We start from the raw sequence: 26,542 nt of genomic DNA, 5'->3' as shown, positions 1-26,542 counted from the left end.
GACCAAAATCGATCTAAAAAGCTGTGTTCACACAACCACTCTTCTTAGGGCCACTTGGTTAGAAAGAAATGATGTGAACAGGCCAAGGTTTGCTTCTTCAGCAGATAATTTAATGAAAGGTCTACAATGGCTAAAAAGCAGAACTTCCAAGAACTACAGAGATTAGTAATTTTACCTGCCTTTTCCTTTCCCTAAAATAGATGAGAATGTCTTTTAGATATGAAACCATGGGAAACAGACAAGCCTGTATCTAGTTTACATTTAACAAAGTCCATTCATGAAAACTTAGGCTGCATAATAATAAATGAGAACTTAAACCCACTGTTTCTATAGAAATAATTAGAAAATTGTAAAAACTGTAAAAAGCTGTCACTGATTTTTTAATAAATGAGACAGTTACTGACTTCACTCCCACCCCTTTCCAGTTACCAAGTGAAAATGATAACGATCTAAGTACTGATTTTTAAAAAATCAGTATTTCCATTTTATTTAACATGAAATGAACCTATGTCTACGTCCAGGTCAGGTAGGGATTTACCCCTTCTAGTTCCCTGGATCCAGGCCACAACTTTGACTCTTATCCTAACTGAAACTCCAAGTTTCCAATTCTCTCCTCTCTGAGGCTCCAGCCACCAACCCTGCCTCATCAAACTTCCTGCATTACAGTTTTGATCTCGTCTCTCCTGCAAAAGCTTCCCTGGAGCCCCACTGCTTAGAAAATCAAGTCTAAACATCTCCCTAGGTTTTCAAGGTTCTCCATGTGGCATCCAAACAAATCGTTCAGCTCCCTGTACTCCTTCCATACCCCAGCCAAAGTAAACTTGGTCCTTCCTCATCTCCCCACACATCCCTGGCTGGAAATTCTCTCCTATCCCCTCATTATCCTTCAAGGCCTAGCCCAAGCGCCACCTCCTCTAGGAAGTCTTCCCAGATGCCTCCTGACAATTCTGTCAATGGCTAACTTTTCCTGAGCACTGACTGTGCACAAGGCCCAGTTTAAGTACTTAAGGCATATGAATTCCTCGACTCCTCATACTGATCCTAACACATGGGTTGTGAATATCATCCCACATGGGTTGGGAATATCATCCCCAAGATACGCAGATGAAGAAACAAGTGGAGAAACAACCAGCTCTCCTTGAAAACAAGCTTCCTTTCCATTCAAATGCCCTAGTGAACAAGAGAGCTAAGACTTGCAAAAATGAGCAACACCGGATTTTCCTGAAAAAATACGTAACAGTGAACAACATTTAAAATATTAAACAAAACCAGGTAAATGTTGCATTAGTGCTGTCACTTTAACTCCCCATGCCTGTTTTTGGAGGCCTCTAACCAGTTCTCAGGGTGTGACTTTTCCTTCAGTGGTCGAATGAAAAACTATCAGGACGATTTTTAAAAGACATTCCCCACCAGGCAGAAGTGCCATCAGAAACTGAAAATACAGTGGAAATACAATGACACTTTTAGACTTGGGTTTTCTCTTAGCAAACAACAGACAAATGTGTGAAGGAGGAAACAGGAAATTTTTATTGGAACCACCTTTAATAATTAGTTTTATTAGATGAATGAGGTTCAGGACACTTTTGGTGTAAGGCTTGGGAACCATTAGGCCATTTTTGCATGCTTCCTGGCATGATGGGATGACCCTATCTTCCCCTTACCTCTCAACAGTAATTAAACAGAAATTCCCCAACCCCGTCATCATTCCGCTGAACTCGCTGATCTTACCGGTTGAGCAATGGTAATCGGGTCGAAGCAGGATGTGATTACTTCCATCTTCCCTTTGCTCTACCTTCACAGTGCGAACCCTCATGCTTGCTTCCTGCCTTCTTTGCAATGTGCTCCTGAAATCAGGGCTCAAGGCAAATGCTACATGGACTTTATCTCTTAAATAAAATTCTAAGGAATTGGAGGAATGTAAGAAAATTCAAACATTTTCTAGATTCCTTGGATTCCCCCAACTATGGCAGACTTGTGGGCAAAGATCCATAGAAATGTTGATGTTCTTAAAGCCATGGAGAAGCACGGCAACTGTGTGAAGGCAGGCAGTGCTTTCTGATCTACACCAAGATTCCTGCCCTGGTCACAAAAATTCCTTCAAATGGAAGGAATAATTACTTCAAATGATCAGTTCTCTCGCCTCCGTTAAGGTGGCCAATTTTACAGGACTGCCATACAGCTGGGCACCAACAGCCTAACTTCCCAGGGCAGGTGGGTTTCACAGGGCAGAGAAGCAAACCACAGCCTCAGACACTTGATCTCAGTGGCTCTGAGCCTTGGATCCTAGTAGGCATCACCTTGGGGAGCTTTCTAAAACCCCCCACCACTATCCACTCCCAGGTATTCTGATTTTCTCCGTCTAGGGAGGGCCCAAACAGCATCTTTTTAAGAAAGCTCCTAAGTAAAGGTAGCCAGGATTGGGAACCACTGAACCAGACAACATTTCTTTGCATGCCTTCATCCCAGACTCTTTCTTCCCCAATTATCCTAACAGCCTTCCAACTGAACTCTCTGATAACCCTTGCTCCTCCCTGCCCCCAAGAAATCTATCCTAGTCCAAAGGGTTCCTGAGCCCTGGATTGATTTGTATGAAATACATAATTCATCATGTCATTCCTCTGCTTAGAATTCTTCAGTGACTCTCCACTGCCTTTCACATACAATACAGTTCCGACTCCTCAGCAGACCCACAGCCGTCTTAACTTGGCCTCTGCCCAGCCATTCCGCTCCTGGAAGGTCTCCAAATGCAAGCTCTGCTCCCGTCTTCCTGAATTCCTTGGGGTTCGCAGGATGCATATGCTCTCTTAACACTTCAAGTTCTTCATCTTTTCTCTCTCCTGCCGCAAACAAATTCCCCCTCTGCACCCCATCAACCCCTCTCCCCCACCTTCCTCGGTACGGTGAGGTGCAAATACCAGAAGCTTCTTAATTCATTTGTATATCCTGAAAGACTACTTTTTCCACATTGGAAGCACACATACATTTGTTTGAAGGAAAAGAATCCATTAAAATTTCCCTTTCTTCAAAGACAGACTAAAAAAACTACAACTTAAACCCCTGTCTCTTTGCAATTAATAAAAATAAATGTTCAACACATACACTGTCAAAGACTGGTTATCGGGAGTTACCTATGTAAAGTGAATTCCTGGTTGGGCTAAGTCAGATAGCACAACGTATATATTAATATTTATTAAACTCTTCTGTTATCTAATCACAGCAAAGATTATGACTAGCCACTAGCAACATTCCTACCCTCAGAAGTCTAAAAAAATTCTAAACATTTGCTGTGCCTATTCTGAAAGAAACCAGTTAGGAAGCTTTTGGAAGACTGGTCAATACTAATTCAGTTTCTAGGCCATTTGGCCTCACAGGAGCTGACCCCAATCCACCTTTAGATATATTCTAGTACAGCCACACATTTACGTGAAGCCAATCACCCTTCATTTCCCCCCTTAACTCAATATTTATTTATTGAACATCCACTGTCTGTGCTGCCAGCTGTGCTCAGGGACAATCAAAGGCACAGGTTCCTGCCCCGAAGCTGGAAGCCAAAGGGAAAGGTAATTCACAGTTGAGGGCATGATGTCAGACGATCCTCTACTTAGGAATGAACTGGTTTCCTAAGGGCTCTTCTGAGATCCCTGTATTTAAGTCCCAAGGGACCCTGTCTGGGCAGCACCAAAGAATCCCCACTTCACAGGTGAGAGCCAGAGGCCTAACGATGGCCGACCGTCCCAGCTCCTTCCTCTACCCCTTCTGTCACCCCATCTACCTCGGGCTAACTGATCCAGCCTTACTGATCTCACACACCCCATGCCCCCTTTCCTGCTTTATTTTTTCTTCTTCCAAAACATTTATTGCGTTTATTTTGTCTCACCCCTCTGCAAACTCGCAAGAGGCCAGTTTCTTTGCCTGTTTTACTCTTTGATATACCCCAAGCACTGCCAACAGTGTAGCGCACATAGTAGTTACTCGACAAATAAGTATTACATAAATAAATAAACTGCAATGTGATTTTCTTCTAGTGAAGTGGTCTTAATTTTTCAGACCAGGATCCACCATAAGAAACACGTTTTACATTGTAACCTGGCACACACATATATGCATATGTGTACATATGCACCCATTCATGTACACAAACACACGTGTGTATATAAGCATATATAAAACTGAAACAAGCTTCCTCAAATAACACTTACAATAACTAATGCAGTCTTACATTTTTCCACTCTATTTTAAAAAATACTATTTGTTACCTCCCAAAGCAACCCATTTGAAATACACTATTCTCACACAGCTTTTTCTTAAAGAGAAAGGAAGCAAGGAAGGAAGGAAGGAAGGAAGGGAGGGAGGGAGGGAGGGAGGGAAGGAAGAAAGGAGAGGAGAAAAAAAAGAAAGAAAAAGAAAATAGTAAACTAAAACATTTCTGTATAGTACAGAGGAGATTGTGATGTGACAAAGGAAAGACACGTATGAATTCAGAGGTGGGAGGGGGAGAGAGGGAGGGGGCTGCTTGGGCACTCATTTTAATGCTCAGGCTTTATTTAAGGAGGCGTTATGATCTTTTATATAAGATTGGATTGCGGGAGAGGGGATTTGGAATAAAAGAGAATAAGCTAAGCGGAGAGCTGGCAAAGCACAGGTGTGTGTGAAGGAATGGTACGTAGTCTCAATTTACTGTAACAGAGAACAAAGGAAGGGGAGGCATGCAGTGGAAGGCGGGTTATGCCACAGAGCAGACATAAGCATCTCCTTAGCCTGGTTCCCCAATGAGCAACCAACACTATTTCCTCAGATGTAAAAGAGCTTTGCATCTGAGTTTCCCAAGTTCCTTCTAATAATCCATCACAGAAAGGGGGCAAAGTATGACCTGTAACAGCTCAGGAAAATAGGTCCCGGAAAGAATCCATTGCTTAGTTAAGCAGCCTTAAGAAAATAATCTCTCTGGACCGGTCTCCTCATCTGTAAAATGTGGGATTGCTATAGGCTTTGTAAATTCCCTAAGTTTCTGACTCTAAGAATTCCTTTATGCCCATTTCCCTTGCTCTCTAAGACAACCTTTAGACTAGGTTCCATTTCTGTTAATTTTCCAGATTTATCATCAATTACATGGAGACATCCTTCTTCCTTAAATTAGATCAATAGTAACTACTTTGAGTTCTCCAATTTTGTAAATTTACTGGTTTATTGCTGAAGTATCTAATTTGCTTCTTAATAGATCAATTTATTTATTTGTCCTACGAAGCCAATGTTCATATTACAGAGAACTCAAAACCCTAGGTGTTTTTGCATATGTATATCTACAACCCTCAAACTAAAATTAGTCTTTATAGGAAGAAAACACTTCAACCCATAGAAAACTTTGAGTTTTACTTTGTTTATTGATCCTGTACATTTGTGTTTCAGTTAATAGCACCATCCTGACATCTACCTAACCAGTGAATTGGGGGGTGGAAAGCATCTTGGAACTTTTCATGTTTTCTCTTTACAAATGAGGAAGCTGGTCCAAAGTTTAGGTAATTTGCTTAAGGTCCAGAGCCACCCAGGCCTCACTCCCGGTTAGAGAACTTCCTGCACACTGCAGTCTTGCCTACAAAGATCACCCTCACTTTTAAATCACTAGACTGTTTTCCAGTACAAGTAAGAACTGGGAGTTTTGAGGGAGTTCTCTTTTTAAGTTTTTTTCCCCCCTCCTGCTTGAGATTTGGAGGCAGATATGTTGCTTTCTAGTGAAGAACATTCCTAGAAATAACATAAAGGGGGAAAAAAGGACCTATTTCCCCCAATGATGTGATGACAACTTAATAAATGGCTCTGCTTCGAAAAATGGAAACCTTGGGACACACAAGGCAAACCTACATCTGAGATTCTGCACAGGAGGCCACACTCTAGCAATGCAGAGTTAAATGAATTGAAATCCCCTTTGGGGATCATTTAGGTCAAGTGTTTGCAAAACACAGTTTTTAACACACAAACCGGGAAAAAGCAAGTAGCTCATATCAAAAAATATATGCCCTTCCCTTGCAAAGGCAAACAGCTCTGTATTCATTTAAGCCCAGGCATGACCAGGAGCCTTCAGGCACTCCAGACTTGAGTTGATCTAGTTATTTCCAGGAACAGAAAACATCTCCCAATGAATCAAAAACTGGCACTTACTACCCAACACAAAATAGTCAAACTGAAATGAAAATAAACTATTAAGGAAATGGATACTGCATCATCACATCTTTCTACTTCATTTCAATCTGGGGTGGGGCAAAAAAAACTTCCATTTACACACACACACACACACACACACTTCTAGTATTCTGCGTCAAATATTTATGCATTTCAAACCACGCATTACTAAGAAAAATGATTTGAAATAGCTCTTTAAATACTAAGTCCTTTAAAGATGATAATTGGGTAGATTAAGAAAATAATTTCAAGAAAGGAAACCATCTTAAACCAACTTTAAGGGCCTTATTTTTCTGAGCCTCATTTTTTTCATTAAGTGAAGTACATGGTTTAGGATTATATAATCCACTTCCTTTTAAACTTATTTTTCAAGGCAAAAATACCTGGTCACAAACCTACAATAACACCTACCTCCCTATCTTCACCATTAAAGACTGACAGGCTCATCAAGTCTTTCTTTTACATATGTTAGCAAAGCTTATTCTACTAAACAACCCCTCCCCAATCTTTGGCTTTTTCCCTAAGTTCTACAGTGTTATAGCACAGGAGAGATAAAATACTGTGCAAATTGTAGTGTTACAAAAACCTTAAGTTAGAAATAAAGAGAATAGTGAGAGATTCTAAAGAAACTGTTCACTCATATTTCAGTGCATCCTGACAGAGAAAAAAGATCTAGAATTGAATGAAACATCAAGTTGCCTTATCAAAGACCAATGAAAATAAAAACATGGCAGATACTGGTTAATACAAGCAGATTTTAGCCACTCCTATGTCTAACCTCAAACAGGAAACACGACAGGCAGACCGCATTTTACTGTACTTTGTAGATACTGCAGTTTTTACAAAATGGAAGGTTTGTGGCAACCCTGTGTTGATCAAGTCTATTATTGGGGCCACTTTTCCAACAGCATTTAAAAAAAATTAAGGTATGTATATTGTTTTTTAGACATAATGCTATTGCACACTTAATAGACTACAGTATAACATAAACATCACTTTTATACGCACTGGGAAACCAAAAAATTCATGTGACTTGCTTTATTCCTGTGGTCTGGAACCGAACCTGCAATACCTCCAAGGTATGCCTGTGTTCAATGTGACTTTCTCAGTTTTGTGCGAAAGGTGTAAGAAAAATAAGTATTACTGTTTTCTAGGTGAGCTAAAGAATTATTTTCATCAAAATCGCTCATGACACCCAGCCCCCCAAACACACAAAATCTACTGGTCAAAATGTGACTCAGGTCCATCTGTTTAGTTTAAGAACATTACTGGTTTTATAACATACATTTTTCCTACAAACACATTAAGATCCTTATTTTGTTGTTTCCCCGTTTTGTTTACACATGGGGGCAGGAAGGGGTCTGAAGTTCCATTCAACTCACATATGACCTTGGACTAGTCATTGAACTTCCAGGCAACTCAGCTGCCCCCAGTAGGGAAGAGGCAATGTTTTTCCAGGCTGCCTTTGCAAAGTTCTGGAATTTCACATGGAATGACTTTTACAAATGCATAAGCACAATACAAGATCCCTTTTTGGTGCCACACAGTTCGAAAAAGGGAGTTGTGAGGAGATGTCCTTTTATGAGTTGATGATTTCTCCAAACTCAGGAGGGCAGGTGAAGATGATTTCAGAATTTCTGCATCTTCTATCTACTTCGTCACCTGAGTGTGACAACGGGCATAGCAAGGCTGGACTGCACCTCCCAGGTCCCTTCCTCTCTGGCTTCCTAAGTGCTGCAGCCTGGGAAATGCTACAAACTCAGGGTGTGGAAAACTTTTGTCCCTCAGACATCCTCTAGAGACTCCTGCAAGGAGGAGGAAGGCGCCTTTCTGTCGAGCTGCAGGAAGCAGCCTCCAGCCCTCTCCACAGGACACTCAGAGGTGGGGCAGGGAAGAGAACAAAATGTGGATGGGAGGTGTCAAAGGCATCTAAGGACTCCATGCACTGACCTCAGCCTTCAGTTCGCCTTTGATTTTTCTCCTGGGGGTGGGAGGGGGTAAGACGTGAGAAGGCCATCAAGTTGAGGTATGTGTGGACAGAAAAGGAGCTTACTTTCCACTACGAAACTCACTCTAGTAGCAGCATTTTAAAAAACAAGGATGAAGGATCAGAGAGAATGATTCCCATTGTGTGTTGGCTTGACTTTAGCGAGGAATAATATTTTACCTTTTGGTGCCCAAGAACATTATTTCCTGGTAGGTAGGCCTTTTCAAGATGCCATTCAAAATGTTTTCAGTGACGTCTGGGAGAAAACTTTCCCTTAGAAATATTATTTTGGAATACTTTCACTGAAGAAAGCACTGTTCAGTACAGTCAATAGGGGCTAGAAAATGGTATCCCAACCCCCTTCCCCAAATATTAAAGACAGAGGCTCGAGTTCTCCATTCATGAGGCCCCTGAGACAGGACGCAGAAACCACTCATTTGTGAACCTGGGACCCTAACATTACAGCTCTCTACCTACCAGCACAAGCCCCCTAGGATACTGCAAAGTAATTGCAAGGCTCTATTTGGCCACCAAATATTGTTTCCTCAATTGAATCAACTCCTGCCAAATATATGTCCATAACTGGAATCTACAGCCACACACACCTGGATGAAATCCTAGCTATCATGTACAGTAGGTGATCTCAGGAAAGGTATTTAACTCCCCCGAGCCTCAGATTCCTCATCTGTAAAATGGGAATAATTATATCTACTTTGTGAGGTTGCCGTGAAGATTACATGTGACAATGAAAGCAAACTTCACAATGAATTTTAGCTTCTATAATGTTATTACTATTCTGTCAAAAGTCTGTGGATTTTTAATAAAAATTAAAAAGGAGTATCCACACTAGAGAAGGATGACTATTGTTTATGAGACTATAAAATATATATATATGTGTGTGTGTATATCTATCTATCTATCTATATATATATGGGTTAAAAACTCAAGACTTTCTTCCTACCCATTGTTAATTATGATGGCAAGAAGGGAATAGCTAGTGAAAAAAATGTTAAGACACAGTAGACCTAATTAAAGAAGCCCCAGCAGGACTACACCCTACTTATCATTGATCATGATAATCCTTAACAACAACACAGGCTCCCACAAGGAAAAGTGCAAACAGACAGGAAGAGCCTTTCTCAGCTGGGAATCTTACCCCTTTTACATTAATTAGATTTCTGACTAATTTGAGGTGACAAGAAAACACCACTGATTGTACTCACTCCAGCCATCCATTCCTATAAAACATATTTTAACCCTACAGCACTGTCTTTCTTAAAAGAGTAAGAATTACCCTCAAGTCCCGGAACTCCTCCCTACACAATGGCCACACAATCAGATACACAGACAGTTGTGAAAATCCACTGCAGAAAAGCATTTTCCTCCTAATTTCACAGCCAGGGAAAAGAGGCACTTGGGACTGTGCTTTTTAGGACACAGTGTTGGATATTTACACTTTATGGTTGAGTATAAGTTCCCTCTGACCACCAGCAACGAGGACAATTTTTGATGTCTTGAATGCTGTATAGATTACTCCTTTGTGTTGTAGCCCCACAATGCCAAAGTAAGTATCTTAGAGGTAAACCCAGCTAAAATGAGCACTCAGAGAAACTCAGAGAAATGACTAAGTTTAGAGATTAAATTCTCTCTCCTCCACTGGATTCCAACTCATATAATTCTAAGCATTAGACTAAGCCAACTTTAAAAATGAAAATCACCCTTCTCCCCAGGTCTGCTTTATAATTTCAACAGGCTTGGCATGACGTGAGCCTCCCTGCCAGTTGCACCATGGGCCAGCTTGTGCTATAATGTTCTAAAGCACCGAGAATTCGGTCTTTAGCGATTTGGCAATGTCCAGGGAGGAAGGGGAAACATCTGAAGTTATTTTTACTTTTGCAAGTCCTCTGGTTGTACAGGGTGAATGCTAGGGTGGGTCAAGTATTGTCTGGAACCTTCAGGGTCTTTTTTTTTTTTTTTTTTTGCATGGCCTCATTTCCGTCTTCCTGTTGCTAGGAAGGAGAGCTAAGCATGAGAAACGCGTGTTTACAATACTGGACCATCCTGTCTAGCACAAGGCTCTCTTCAGAAAAGTACGATTCACTTCACCCACTGTACTTTGGATGCCCCCACTCTTCTGAACCAAATCACCCTCCCCTGAATATTTTCAAATTGCATATTTACCCACCTAAGTCATAAAAATACCACTCTCATTTGAACGTTGCATCATGGCTTAAAATCTCCATGGGGACACCAAGGGAAACCCAAGTACTTATTTTTGTATTTAAAACCACCTCTTGGAATCCCACCAAGCTTCTGATTGCAAGGCATCTCACTGGGGCCTTCCATACCTTCTCTAAAGCCCCACACTAGTTTTACAAGGAAGAGTTTAAGTACTATCTACATTTTTCACCCACTTCACAGTGATAAACTGTTTAATCATAACATGCTTTTCTATTAATCTGGTATATTTTCCAGAAGCAACCAAACATCCCCCTTTAATGTAAAAACGCCCTTAAACTTTGCTTGGTCTTTGGTTTTTGAACTACAATATAGAATAACAAAATAAAGAAAAAAAGGCTTTAGTTTTAAAGGGGCATCCAGTCTCTCAGAACCTTTGCTCCAGAACTATAGGAAAATCCTTTGATTAGTCCAGTGTATTAAAACTTGGAACACCGCCTTCACTTAGCCATAGTTAATAGCTTAACAGTTTAACATTTTCATTCTTTAAGGAGGTAAATGGTGTTTCTCATAAGATCCACAATTAGGAAGTTAAGACATAAGTAAGTCACTGAAATGACGTTTCTCATCCACTCTAAGGAAAGATCAAGTTGGAAGCTACTTAATCTCATTCTGCGGAGTAGGGAAACCAAGTCAGCCCCCTTTCTTGAGCTTCCAGTAAGTTTGGTGTAAGGCAGCGGTCCCCAACCTTTTTGGCACGAGGGACCGGTTTCGTGGAAGGCAATTTTTCCACAGACCGGGGTGGGGGGATGGTTCCGGCAGTAATGCGAGTGATGCGGAGCGACGGGCGGCAGCAGATGAAGCTTCGCTCACTCCCCAGCCACTCACCTCCTGCTGTGCGGCCAGGTTCCTAACAGGCCACGGACCGGTATGGGTCCGCGGGCCCGGGGTTGCGGCCTCCTGGTGTAAGGTGGCTTGAAATAAAATAAAATCTGTTTTTGTCAAAAGCAAACTTTTAGAAACAGCTGGGAGAGAAAGTCTGCTGTGCTTCATTTTAAACTCTGAACAGTAGTGCTAATGAAAAAAATATGCACCTAGGATTGGACCACGCTGTAAATCTGGCAGGCCACAATAAAAATTAATACACGCAATCGCCAACATCTTCTCAGAAAACGTCTCCAAATAACGTCTGAACGCACATCTGCTAACTATTTGACACTCATTTCCCAGGACTTTAGTTCTATTAGGGGGGCTGTTGACTTATGGGGCACCCCTCGGACCATCTGCTGCAGTCTGCAAGCCAAGATGGCACTGGGTGCCTCCATTAATTCCACACTTATGCTCGGCAAATTATCTCTGCGGAGGACCAGCCTGCAGTCCAGATGGATGCTGAATTAGTCAACCTCTTGGAGCTGCTGATAGATTTACATCCAGAGTTCTGCTGGGCTATTATTTTCCCTCATCCCTTCAGCAAACAGAGTTTTGCACACACACAAAAAATGTAATTTGAGACTCAGTATTCTGCCTTCTCCATAGCTGTGATTTTTTTCCATCCAAGTGCGTCATATATTCCGCCCTCACGCATCTTTGCATAACGGATGGCTCTGCCTGGACTGCATTCCTCCATCTCACCGGCAATCACTGAGGCAGCTTCTGAATCCTAAGAATGTACCCATTTGCTAACCAGGTTGAGTGTAAAATGACTCCGTCAACGCAAGCATGAAGAAAGGTTTTCTTCTCCACAGTACAGACTAATGACTATATGCAGGGGTTTACTTCTACACTAATTAGCATAAATTGGGTACTGAACATCAGTCCCAGACACTGGGCTAAGCCCTTGTATTATTAGCTCGTTTGATCCTCAGCACCTCCCCACGCAGTAAACACAGTTATTACCCCCATGTTGCAGATGAAGGAGGTACAGAGAGGTCCTGTCAATTCCCAGATTCGCCCAGCAAGCAGGCTGCAGACCCAGGATTCCCACCCCGCCAGCTTCACTCCGGGCTCGCTCTGACTCCTCTAGAGACAGGGGCTGTGCGCTGGGAAGTAGCGCGGAGACAGTAAGTTACACGTGGCGGCGTCGGTTTGCTGTGGCCAGAGGTGTAACTCCTCCCGAAGGATCAAAGGCTCGGCCCGCGACGTTGGAGGTGGGGACAGGGACACAGAGGGGGGCAGGGGTCCAAAAGGCCGTCGCCTCGCTACGGAAAAAGCCGGATCGAGCGGTGCGCTTCCTTCCTTTCGCCGGCCCCGGGACTCTCGGCGCGCGGGCGCCTCCTCTGGAGCCAAGGGCGTGGGCGTCTCCATGGGGCATTTTAGGAAACCCAATCCAACGCCCCAGCACGTGAAGGCATAGCCTTCCAGCAGGCGCCCCACATGTTGGACTGGCTAAACACCTCCAACACTCTCCAGGCGCCGGCAGCCACCAAAGCGAGACTTTCCTGGCTAAGCCTGAGTTATTTTCCAGCGTCTAAAATATTTGAACAAAGACGGCTGGAAATTAAAACAATTTTTTGGTGAATTTACTTTAAAGTAGTTAAAAAAAAAAAAAACTTTCCAAGGGTCACTACGGTCTAAATATCCCTAAATAAGATTCTCAAGGGAGTCAGCGCTGATTTTGGACTTGTATGGTGAAGGACAGCAAGTACCGAGCCCGGAATGGTCCTCGAAGGGAGGAGAGTAGAAAGAAGGTTGCGCCGCGACCCTCAGAGCCAGAGGCCGCCGCCTGGGATTTAGAATAAGAATAGAAGGGCCGCCAGCGCGGCTGGGCAGAAAGCCAACGGGTCCTGCGACCCCGGACCGGCCCTTCGCCCCCAGCCCGGCCTGCTCCCCCCAGCCCGGGCGGGAAGTTATTGTGGGTTTCACTTCATCAGTCACGGTCGCCTTCCAGCCCGCAGCCCTTCCCGGAGCCCACCGGGCGCGCCGGCCCGCGGCCCCCAGGGGTCATTACCGAGATTAAGACCTCCCTCCCCGAACTACGACCCTTGTTTTCCCCCCACTCCACCTCCTCCACTCCAAGAAACTCGAGCGACTCGGTTCCGAGACTCCTCGGAAAGCGCTGCAAAAGCACAGAACGTCAGGCACCGACTTGACAAGGCAGGGTGACATTTCCTCCGCGGCGGGTCCCCTCCGCAGCTGGCTCTTGCGGCCGGCCTGACGGCAAGGCACAAGTCTAGCTTACGTGTTAGGATCATGGTGTCCGGCTTCTCTCTGCACATCAAGTGCGGCGGGGGACGGCGGGCGCGCAGTGGGGAAATCGAGGCAGCCCCACGCAGCTCGGCTCCGGCGCCCGGACCCACGGCGGCACCCGAGACGCGCGACCCAGCGGTCCTCAGCGCATCCTTACTCGCCACTCCGGAAAGAACTTGGTGTCTGCCCGAGATCGAAAAGGGAGAGCGCTCAGGGAGCTGGGCGAGAAGCCCGGGAGCGCTGGGTTCCCGGGAGTTCGGCCATGGCCAGGATCAGAGCGAAGCGCCCTCGCACGAGCCGCTGGAGAGCTCTGCCTCCCGCAGCGCCCACCCCTGAGTGGAGGGACCAGGCCCTGCGCCTCGCCTCCTCCCCGCTACCAGGGTAGCCAGCAGCAGCCTCTCGCAGGCTTCAGGCCCCACCCCGCTCTCCCGGCCCCGCCCCACCTCGAGCTCAGACACCTCCCCTCCCCTCCTCCCCGCGGCCCGGCTTGCCCGCCGCCGCCTCAGGCAGTCCCCTGGCCCCGCCCCTCCTAGCTCCGCCCCGCCCCGCTCCTCCTCCGCCAGGGGCTGGAATGCTTTCCCCCGGCCTGCAAGTCTGCAGGGGGAGGCCCCTAAAATTCTCCAACTATTGGCCTTGGGGCCAAAGACAAAGGCTGGCCCCAGGAGGCGTTTATTTGCTGGAGAGGTCTGGGCTCCACACTGGGACACCGCGCACTTTCCCCCTCATCTTTTTCTTGGTAGCTTTGCACACTTTCTTTTTTTTTTTTCACCTCTGTTATTCTGCCTTTCATCCTGATGGGAACCGCATAAATTCCTGGGAACGGAGGCGAAGTGGGGAGGTAGGGGTGAATCAGTGTTTCGTCATGTGTAAAATGGGGAGAAGAGTACCTGTCCCTGGGACATTCGTCATTTATTGCTAAGGTGCACAGGGGTACAGAGCAAATGTAAATAACTGACACTGTGGTAGAGAGGGACAACTTATACTCAGCACGTGCTGACTCTGCAGTGTGCAGTCAGAACCAGTGTTTGCCAAACCAAGGCCCTTGGGCCACAACCCAGTGCAGCTCCTGGAACTGGTAGAGTGGACTCTAGACTGCAGAATTAGAATCTCTGATGTTGAGAATCTGCATTTTTTACAAGCCCTCAGGTGATTCTGGTGCACTGTAATTTGAGGACCCCTGATATAAAAGGAAGCCTCATTTTAAAAGATCACAACTGACTATAATCTTTGTAAGATTTTTAAAAACTCGGACCAGGATTGCATGAAAATTTCCTTTGGGGCTAATTGATGCTTTCTGCCTATTACTGCTGCGCAAAGAAAACTACTAACCTAAACTCATTCATTCAACAAATACATCCAGAGCATTTATTTACCATGTGCCAAACACTGTTCTAGGCTGTGGAGATATAGCAGGGAGCAAAAAATATAAACACCCCTTCCCTTCTGGAGTTTACTTCCTAGTGGGGAAGATGCACAATAAACAAAATAAATAAGTGAAATATATATAGTGTCTTAGATGGAGATATATAAAGGGGAGGGGATATGGACGCTTGGAGCAGAGTCTGTTTTTAAGTGGGCTTAAATACAAATGGGAGAATTTAGTCTCTTGATTATAGTTTAAAATGTATTGATTTCATAGCTGTGTCTTAGTTGACATACACAAGACTCTTTTTCACCCCATTTTTTCAAAAACAAAATAAAAACACTCATTTCACCACTGACTTCCTAATTTACCCAAACCAGAATTGGGCTCTGAAGAGTGGCATCTCTGGAGGGCAAGGGGCTCCTTTACTTAACAGGTATTTCCAGGGCTTTTACCTACTTAGAACTGCTGGGGACACCAAAATAAGCAAGGGCAGGCCCACCTCTGCCTGCTCAGAGTTTAATCTACTGAGGAAGCAACAGGGGCTTATGAAAAAGAGGTGCTGTGAGGGCCCCAGGAAGTGGGGACCTGACCTGGCCCAGGAAGACAAGAAGAGGGAGCTTCCCTCTGAAATCTGGGAGCTGGAGGAACTGTCAAAACACCCACAGTTGCCAGCAAGGGGGACTGTGATTCAGGGGATACTGGAAAAGTAAAGGCAAGAACTTTCAATTCCCTGTATGACTGTGTTGAGGAGTTTTAAAAATCCTTAACAGCAATAAACAGTGAGAAGCCACTGTAAAGGAAGAAGGCATCCCAGGATCAGATTTGCATTTTGAAATCTTCATTCAGGCTGCAGTGCGTACTTCGAACTTAGGAAATAGGAGTATACCACCTAAACTTCTCTTATACACTAACTTCCCTTATTTATTAACAATCCAAACCTCAAAGTTATAGATATTCTAAGCATCTCCTCCAAAGCATATCAATTCTCAGAATAAATTCTTAATATTTATTATTAGCTGGGTGAAGTTGTGTTTTAAGTGAATTGGGTTTCTAGGAGTCTGTGCAATCTTGATGTACCACCTGACACTAAGTATTCATCTTTCCAGAATAAAACCTGCTCATCTTTTTGTCTCTTCTTGTTCAAGCCTCATTCCCTTTTCCTTGATCACTGACGTTGTCTCCTCTGGATCTTCTCTCATTTCATTCCCTCTCTCTGGAGGTTTGTGTGATATGGATTGCTCATCACCTAGTAATATTAATAATTCCCGGCACATTTTCCTTGGTGATGCATTGGTCTGCATTTGACCTCCCCTGAATCTCATCATTTTCTTCCATTCTTTGGTTTATTGACACAGCCTGTGACCTGGGCCAAATCCCAAATTTTATTTTTTAAATTCTTACTCCTGTTAGAAATGGACATGCTACATTTTGAAAACTGCTACACTTGTAGAATATGGTTGAAAGCAGGCCTTTTGGAACAGGCCACTTACCAGCTGTGTGATGAACATATAATTTAGCCTCCCAAACTTCGGTTTCTTCATCTTTGAAAAAAGAGGTTTAAACAGTGCGTATCTCATGAGGTTTTTAATGAGGATTGAAAAAGCTCATGCACATTAGTGCTTAGCACATAATAAGCACTCGACAAAGCTAGACATTATTATTATATATTACTAAGTGCGCACATCAAACTAAGCCATGCAATTAGTATTTAACTAATCATCCAGGAGAAGATGAAAACAAAACAAGACCTTGACTTCAACCTTTGTGAATCTGAGGAGCCTTTACAAACTGCGGGAAGGAAGAAGTGAAAAGTCATTAAGAGTTAAACAAACAGTGGTCCCTTCCAGATGAAAGAGGGTCCCCAGGACAGCGCAGAGTCCTTCCTCTCCATTTAACCTTCAACTCATCACCCATGGTTTCATTTGTCTGTCATTGGAAGATGCCATTAGACTGGGTTTGTTAGCTGATGCATGACATGAGATTTGGGTATTGAAACACTGGACTGTAAGAGGCAGAGATTAATGTAGCACATTTCCCAGCCCGCAGTATATATGGTCTTCTGATACCCCTTCAATACATGAGAATAAAAAGCCGTCACAAATTACACCAAGTTTTGTTGCTACTGTTGTTGCTGCTGTTAAGTATTTGCTCTCAACGGAGGTTAAAACGAACAACAGAAAAAGATTTGACATGAGGACCTGCGCTGCTGCTGTTCACTTCCTGCCATGCTCTTCTCAGTTGAAGCATCAGTTTCAGAAAGCTATTCACAAGGATAGCTGTGCCCTGTCATCTACATGGCTGTTTCCACATTCAAGTGTTGTATTACCAAGGCCACAAAAATCACAGAGCGAACTCCTAAGCTGCATGACAGAAGGCTGAGTGGCTAAGTGGGCTACTCTCTGGTTCCTACTCTATTTTAATGATTACTATTAGATATCATTGATATTGTCCAAGGGCATTTGTCCTCTTGCATTTTTTCCCACATTTTTTCCATTAAAAAAAAAAGGAATAAAACTTAGGTGTCTACAGGCACTCAGGCAGGTAATGCTGGTGAGGGAAGCAAGTCACAGTGGGATGGTGAAAAGTGAGGAACCCAGAACCCCTCCAAGAAGCAGTGCCACTCAGGCTCACTTGGTTGTTGGCTGTGTTAACACAGCAACCCATTGTTCTGGGTTTAGAGATTGTTTTTCGAGAGCCCATAGATTTCTAAATTTTTATACCACACATCCCAGTTTTTAGATGCTGGCACTAATTTAAAAAAAATTGAAACACATGCCAAGTAATTTCAACTTTGGGCTTCATTTAGCCCTGGGGCAACTAGTTTAAACTCTGCTCTAGTGATAGGAGCCAAGCAATCTCTTTGGAAATTTATTTCTCTCCCACAGGAACTAAAAGACTCTGATGCTTGGGAAATGTTGTAATATAATTTGTTTTCAATGGAGCATTGTGAAATGAGTGCGGAAAATAGTTTTTTATTTGTAATATTCAAAGGAAATATGACAAATAGTAGAAAGTTGTTAAAATAATTTGTAAACAGTATCCAATTCAGAGAAATAATTAAATTTGAAATTTAATGGTTGTCCTTAAAACATTCATTTATGGTTAAGCTTCCATGAACCAACTCTGGGTTCTTTCCCCACCGTCTACCCTGGTATTTATTTAGTCTTTTCAAAAATATTTGAAACCCAGATGCCAGGGGTGTAGGATGGTGAAAGAGGAGAAAAAGCAAGGGTTTAGGAGGTGAGATAAATTAGCCTTCTTTTAATTCTACCTAGAATAGCTCTCTTATTCAGTCAGACCTTTTTTTGACTACATCTTTTGAACAAGTGAAGTTTAAAATATGGGGAAGGTTAACTTAATCTGTCAGTGATAGTTTTAGTTCAGAGGGGGAGTCCCTTGTTCCTTCATAAATGTGATATAAATCTACTTTCTGAATAATCACTTAAGCCCCAAATATGATCTAGCCTGGCACAGAACTTTTATCATTCAACAACAATTTATTAAACCCTAGAAAGGCAGTGTGCTGATGAAACAAAATTGAACAGGAATAAATAAGTCCTGGGATGTCATGTAGAGCATAGTAACTATAGTTAATAACACCGTATTGCATATTTGAAAGTTGCTAAGAGGGTAGATCTTAAAAGCTCTAACCATAAGAAAAAAAATTTTTGCAATGATGTGTGGTGATGGATGTTAGACTTATTCTAGACTTACTGTGGTGATCATTTTGCAATATATACATATATTGAATCATTACGTTTTACACCTGAAACTAATATAATGTTATATGTCAATTATATCTCAATTAAAAAAAAACTTCAGCAAATGACAAAAAAAAAAGAATATAAAAAGAGGGCTTGGAGAAGAAAGCTCTTAGGTAGAAAGTAGAAATAGATACAGTTCTGTCATAGTTCACTGGTGGGTTGGACATAATCCTGATTTGGTAAATCAGTGGGCATGCTTTCCTGAGATAATTACAATATTTACAGTAGAATCTCCTTTGAAAGGCTATTTCATTTAATAGCTTAGATAGCTGATCAGCCCAAGGCCTCACAGCTCAAAATGGCAGAGAAGGGACCCCGGGACACCTAGTCAGAGCCTCTGCCACCCCCAACTGCCCATCTGAGCTTCACCAAGGACTGCTCTGATTCTTTCAAGTGGCCTCTGACAACACAAATATCAGGCCAGAGAAAAGTAAAAATCGCGATCCTTTTTGAATCTACAAAAGAAACTGGGCTACTTTCCCACTGAATTAGCCAATTTTAATGGCATGCTTTTGATTCTTTGTTTATTCTGACATTAACCTCAATTGTACAGTTTTCCTTTTTTGAGTCTGTAGCAAATAATTTATTGAAAGCTAAGGATGGACAACATTATTTTATAAGAACTAATAATATTTAATATTTTGCTTTCTTATTATTTAACTTTTATGATTATAAAATATTTATTGTTAAAAAGTTTAGGAAATAGGGAAAGTATAAAGAAAAAAACAAAACTCATAATCACACTACCAGAGACAACTGCAGATGATTTACATTTTTATGTCTCTCTTCTCAGTCTGTTTTTTAAAAAATAAATAAATAAATAAATTTATTTATTTATTTATTTATTTATTTATTTATTTATTTATTTTTGGCTGCGTTGGGTCTTCGTTGCTGCGCACGGGCTTTCTCTAGTTGTGGCGAGCCGGGGCAGCTCTTTGTTGCGGTGCACGGGCTTCTCATTGCGGTGGCTTTTTTCTCGTTGTGGAGCACGGGCTCTAGGCACATGGGCTTCAGTAGTTGTGGCACGCAGGCTCAGCAGTTGTGGCTCGTGGGCTCTAGAGCGCAGGCTCAGTAGCTGTGGCGCACAGGCTTAGTTGCTCCAGCGGCACGTGGGATCTTCCCGGACCAGGGCTCGAACCCGTGCCCCCTGCATTGGTAGGAGGATTCTTAACCACTGCGCCACCAGGGAAGCCCTCAGTCCGTTTTTTAGGACAGATACTTTATTGTACAGCATTGGGATCATAGAATATATTGTTTGTAATATTTTATTGCACTTAAAATATTGCTGTATTGAAGAATAGAGCTTTTTATAGTTGCTTCATATTCCTTCTTATGGATACACAACAAATAAGTTAAATGTTGAACTTTAAATTTTTCACCATTTTTCCTTTAGTGAACATCCTTGTATAATAAATTTTAAAGAGCAAGAATGGTAATTTCCGGGACTTCCCTGGTGGCGCAGTGGTTAAGAATCCACCTGCCAATGCAGGGGACACGGGTTCAAGCCCTGTTCCAGGAAGATCCCACATGCCGCGGAGCAACTAAGCCTGTGCGCCACAACTACTGAGCCCGTGCGCCACAACTATTGAAGCCCGTGCGCCACAACTACTGAAGCCCGCGTGCCTAGGGCCCGTGCTCTGCACCAAGAGAAGCCACCACAATGAGAAGCCTGTGCAACGCAACAAAGAGTAGCGCCCGCTCACTGCAACTAGAGAAAGCCTGCGTGCAACAATGAAGACCCAACACAGCCAAAAATAAATAAATTTTTAAAAGAAATTAAAAAAGACAGAATGAAAATTTCCTTAGGCAAATTCACTTACAGGGTATTAGGACATTTGATATATATCTCTGAACTAGAAAGTATGTACCTATTTTACATTTTTACCAGTGTTTGAATGTACCTATTTCTCTTCATGTTAAGTATTGCCAGCATTATAATTTCCATTTCTATTGCTAATTTAAAAAGCAAAAATATATTATCTCATTATTGTTTAAGTCTATATTTCTTTGAATACTAAATGGGATAAATTTTTTATTGTAGTAAAACATACATAACAAAATTTATTTTAACCATTTTTATGTGTACATTTCAATGGCATTAAGTACATTTATATCGTTGTATAGCTATCACCACTAACCATCTCCAAAACTTTTTCATCTTCCCCAGCTGAAGTTCTGTTTCTATTTAATAATAATTCCCCATTCTTCTCTTCCCCAGTCCCTGGTAGCCACTGTTCTACTTGCTGTCTCTAGGAATTTAACTATTCTATGTACCTCATGTAACTGGAATCATACAGTATTTGTCCTTTGGTGTCCATTCTTTTTGTTATACTGGTTGAATATTTTCATATTTATTAACCAGTGGTAATTTTAGCATTTGCCTATTTAATCTCATAGCTTTTTTTTGATGAAGCATTTTGTCTTTTCTTAGCAATATTAACCATTTGTCATTTATTATAAAAATATTTTTACTAGTTTGTTATCTGCCTTTTAACCTTGTTTATTTATGATATTAAAAAATTAACAAGATTCAAACAAAATTCAAAGATCCTATTTGTTTTTTTTAATGATTAACTCGGTAGTTTTCTCTATGTGGTTTGAAGCCAAAAATGCTAAGACACAAAATCAATTTGCAAAACAAGGTCACTTAACAGGTAGGATTTCTTGCTTTAGTTATAGGTTTCATTATGTACTCAAAGAAACATTCTAGGTGTCTTATTTGATTTTTCTATCTACTCTAGCATCACATACAGGTGCCGTATATAGAGTAAGGCCTCCATAAAGATTGCAAAAGGCTGGCAGGGTCAGTGTAAAAGTTGGAGACCTAGGGGCATTGAGTTTCCATAGTTTTGAAAATCTGTGTGAAATCACTCATGAGTTTGTTTTTACTAAGGAGATGTTTTGTGTTCACTTGAGTTGTAATGTGTTGCTTTTCTTCATAGCAGATTGGGTCCTAAAATAAAAATACTATGGCATGGGTTTGGGCAACTGCCTGAAAAATAATAAACAATTCTTTTTCTCAGCTGCTAATACAGCATGTTGGCCATTATAGTGTTGTTTCTGGAAACCCCTACACAGCTCAGATCATCAACTTACTTTAATGGCCAACAGGAGAATGAAGCTGCAGTAAGTTTTCAAGCTTGGCTTTTCATGAATAACTAACTCAGTCAATTATCTCTCATGGATTCAGCTGAATTAAGCTGTACTGGGGGGAACTGCAAGGCACCAAATTAGACATTTTAAAAATAGCCCTGGCAATAAGAATCATGAATTGTGAAAGACTGGCGATTGAAGATTTATCAGAAGACAGAGTAGATTGGCTCTCTCCTATACAAATATTCTACTGTTGGACTCACAGCTATTTCTGTGCTGATTATTGTTATCTTTTTGATGGGTTGACAAAACAAACATATAATAAAGGTAAATTTCATAACTGAGTTTTCTGGGTCTGAGTTAGAAAAATGAATCTGTGAGGGTCCTTAAGTCCATGCATGTGTAGAAGAAAGAATGCTGATATAAATCATGTTCCTGACCTGGTCACAGATACTATCAGTGACCTTGAGTTGCTCACATAATAATATCGCTTGTTCCTTGGTTTATTTTAAAAATTATATATATTAGATATATATGATATATCAGTATTATACTTTATTACATATAAATAAAAAGATATAATTTATATGACAAAACAAGGATACTGGATCATTTAGCTAAGGATTTTAGGTTGAAGACATAATATAATTTGGAGATAAACATTATCACAGATAAGGTATTTAACTCAGAGAGGTTACTTAGTAGCTTGCTTGATTTCACACTGCTAATAACTGAGGAAGCAAGGACTTGAATCTGGGTCTCTCTGCAATGATAATCATGACCAGGGCTTTAAAGTCAAACTATGTGAGCTTGGAGCAGGATTTCAGGTCTCACCTTTCCTAGAATGTAAAATGAGGGGATTGGACCAGATGTTCTCTCCGGTCCCCTCAGCCATCTATAGGTTCTAGTTTGTCCTGATTTACAGTGTAAACCTGAACTTATATTCACATTCACTTCCTTGTATAGGGCTCTAACATATCCAACCTTCAAAAACTCTACTAATTAAAAAAAATGGTGGAAAGGAAGAAGCATCCACTCTGTCGGCCACCATGCCTCATACCAATTCAAAACAGAACATGGTGCCCCACGAGCATGCTGCTGCAAATTCCAGGACTGCATCTGCTGTGTTAGAACTCTTTTCCCATGAGAGCTGGTTTCTCTAATTAAAAAAAATTAGAATGATAATTTCCGGAACTTCCCCAGTGGCGCAGTGGTTAAGAATCCGCCTGCCTGTTCTCGGAAATCCATAAGTAAAGCTTTTCTCCTTCCTGGACAACTCTCTTGACTATCACTGAGGCCTCACGAGGTATGTGGTGTGGTCCCTATACTTGCTCATGAAATTCAGGCCATGCAGTTTAGTTTGGTAGAATTTCAAGGCGCTGCACCCAAATGACCTTCTTAAAAACGACCTCTTGCTTTTCCTTTTTTTCTGTGTCATCGCTCTAATTTGCCAATCATATTTTGATTTTAATCTTCCCATCCAGATTTTTATTTTTTTTAAAGATTTATTTATTTATTTATTTATTTATTTATTTATTTTACTTTATTTTTATTTTTGGCTGCATCAGGTCTTAGTTGCAGCAATCAGGATCTTCGTTGAGGTATGTGGGATCTTATGTTGCGTCACACGGGCTCCAGGGTGCGTGGGCTCTGTAGTTTGTGGCACACAGGCTCTCTAGTTGAGGCACGTGAAATCAGTAGTTGTGGTGCGTGGGCTTAATTGTCCCATGGCATGTGGGATCTTAGTTCCCTGACCAGGGACCAAACCCGCGTCCCCTGCGTTGTAAGGCGGATTCTTTACCACTGGACCACCAGGGAAGTCCCCCACCTGGATTTTTAAATGGAATGTTTCTATTTGTGTGATTTCTTTCACACTTTTCACTAACGGTAATTTTCCACTTTTCATACACTTAGTCACTCTTCTAAATTTATTCTCCCTTCCAAGAAACCTATTGCGATTATTATAAAAGAATACAAAACCACCATCCCAAAGTATTACTGATAGAACATTTTGGACCCATGCCTTTCCTCACAGTGACACAAACAGTTTTAAAACAACTACCAAACTAATAAAAAGATGACAATGCGCGTGCTGGCTGTCTTGCTTTTATGCACTACAACCTGCTACATATGAGCCGTTATCTAATCTGTTTGGTATGTAACAATACTCTTCATTTGCATAGTGCTCTTAAATATAAATTTCATTTCCCATAACATTCAATAACTGAGCAAGATATTTTGCTGTATTTTCTTCTTATCTTTTTCTTCTCTCACCTTCCTTCTCCCACCTCCCAAACATGTTTTTTCCCTTTTATAGCCCAACTATTTTACATTCTGGAAAAGGCAAAACTATGAAAACAGTAAAAAGATCAGTAGTTGCCAGGGGATAGAAGGGAGGGAGGAATGAACAGGTGAAGTATAGAAGACTTTTAGGGCAATAAAACTACTCTGTATGATACTATAATGGTGGATACATATCATCAAACATTTGTCCAAATCCATGGTATGTACAAAACCGAGAGTGAACCCCAGTGTTAACTATGGACACTGGGTGATAATGATGTGTCAATGTAGGTTCATCAGTTGTTATAAATGTACCACTCTGGTGAGGGATGTGGATAAAGGGGGAGGCTATACATGTGGGGAGGGGTTGGAGTTATATGAGAGATCTCTTCCCCTTCCTCTCAATTTTATTGTGACCCTACATCTGCTGGAAAATATAAAGCCTATTAGAAAATATAAAAGAGGCTTTAGGTGAACATGGAATATCAAATGATAAGATCAAACGTAAGTGTTTTGGTGTCCCAGAAGAAGTGAATATAGAGGATGGAGCACAGAGGCAATGTGAGTTCATAGTGACTGAGGATTTTTCAGGACTGATGAAAGACATGAATTCGTAAGCACAGGAGGCACACAGTATACCAAGCAGAATAAATAGAAAGAAATCCACACCCAGACACCATTTAGTGAACCTACAGAATACTATAAAAAGAAGCAAGCTTAAAAGCACTTGAGAGAAAAGAGAGGTCACCTACAGAAAATGGCAATTAGGTTGATGGCATACTTCACGACAGCAAAAATGCAAGTCAGAGAACATTGGAATATGTTCAAGTTGGGACACACACAGCGAGAAAGAGAGAGAGAGAGAAGTTAACTTTGATGTATGTGCCCAGAAAAACAATCTTTTAAGAAGGAAGGTGAAAAACATTTTCAGATAAATAAGAATAGAGGGAGTTAACAACCAATACAACTTTACTAATGGAGATTTGGAAAGATATACTTAAAGAAAAGGGAAAATGACCTTAAAATCTGAGATTCAAGAAAGAATGGAGAGCAAAGAAACTGGTAAAATGCAGGTAAATTGGGAAAAAAACCCTTCTATGGAAAATAAAAATATTATTATTAATAATAATAACAAGTTTAATTTGTGGAGCTTAAAAAAAGACAATTCTAGAGACAACAATAAGTCAGGAAGGAATAACTGGAGTAGAGTGTTCTAAGGTCCTTAGTGTTTATTTACTGAGTATGCATAGCAAAATTTCAAGAATAATCTCTAGATTAGAAATAGTCCATTACTTCTAAATTAGTACAGGGAAAAACTGGAATACGAAAACAAAGATTTTTAAATGTTTTGAGGCAAAAAAGGCAGAGCATAAAGACATAGGAGAGAGCAGGTCAAATAAAAAACACAAAATAAGGGGGCATATATGTTCAAATATGTCAGTATTTATCAGTAATAATAATAATAAATATAAACGGTCTCAAGTTGCCACTTAAAAGCTGAAACTTATAGATTACACTGGTCTCCTAAAGATAAAAATCCAGCTATATATTGTTTATTTGAGTTACATTAAAAAGATTGGGACATGGAAAGGCTTAAAGTAAAAGCATAGAAAAGAATATACCAACCAAATACTAAGCAAAAAAAAATTAGGGTAGCTACATAAATAGAAATAAAAGGCTTTAATTCAAAAAGGACTATAAATGGTGAAGAGTTACTACACAGCACTAAAAAGCTCATTTAATGAGGAAAATAAAGTGGTTCTGAAGTTGTGTGCCTCTAATAAAATAACCTCAAAATTTACAAAGCAAATATTGGTAGAATTAGAGGGAGAAACTGACAAATATCATATTGGTGAGAGATTTCAACAGACTTGAAACCTATTCTGGATAGGTTGAGCAGACAAAAAAAAAAAAAAAAAAAAGTAAAATAAGAAAGTTTTAATGACCACGTATAGATATATCTGTACCCATCAATAAGAACATATACATTCTCAACACTGCAATATTAAGACCAAACAAACAAAACCCAACCACTGACCATATAAATACTAAGCCATAATGCAAATCTCAACACATTTTAAAGAAGTGGTATCATATCAACTCCTGTGGTGGTTTTAAAACATGCCACAAAACCTTCTGCAATCCTCTCATCAAATGATGGCATCAGTGTCTCCTCTCCTGGAACCCAGGCAGTCCTTGTGACCTTCCATGACTAGAATGTGGCACAAGGGCTTCTGCTTTACTTCCAAGGTGGGTTAGAGAAGGTCATGTAGCTTCAGCAAGTTTTTCTTGGACAGTTGCTCCCTCTGGAGTCTTCCACGTAAGAAGTTTGGCTACCCTGAGTCCCTAGAGCCTCCAAATGGAAAGACCAGAGAGTGAGAGATGCCAGAGGAAATCCAGCTGTTTCAGCCCACAGCTGTTTTGAGTTTTCCCAGCCCAGGCACCAGTCATGCGAATGGAGATCCTAATTCCAGCTACCATCAGACTGCAACTGCCCGACAGACCCTG

At 41.4% G+C, this 26,542-nt stretch overlaps 1 protein-coding gene across 3 annotated transcripts in view; it reads right to left on the bottom strand.

Moving 5' to 3' along the window:
- DLC1 (DLC1 Rho GTPase activating protein) overlaps window positions 1–26,542 on the bottom strand; it is a 393,570-nt gene that overhangs the window by 30,497 nt on the left and 336,531 nt on the right. The window contains exon 1 of one of the 3 annotated variants that reach the window (XM_061177543.1): window positions 13,521–13,895. The exons of the other annotated variants lie outside the window; for them this stretch is intronic. Coding sequence (XP_061033526.1) covers window positions 13,521–13,557 — 37 coding nt within the window. The 5' untranslated portion in view covers window positions 13,558–13,895. Of the gene's footprint in view, window positions 1–13,520; window positions 13,896–26,542 lie in introns of those variants that run through there. 3 annotated transcript variants of the gene reach the window in all.

This window comes from Eubalaena glacialis, chromosome 20 (genome assembly GCF_028564815.1).
Source record: "Eubalaena glacialis isolate mEubGla1 chromosome 20, mEubGla1.1.hap2.+ XY, whole genome shotgun sequence".
Lineage (NCBI taxonomy): Eukaryota > Metazoa > Chordata > Mammalia > Artiodactyla > Balaenidae > Eubalaena > Eubalaena glacialis.
The sequence above is the reverse complement of the archived record's forward strand: the minus strand, read 5'-3'. Positions and strand labels throughout refer to the sequence as shown.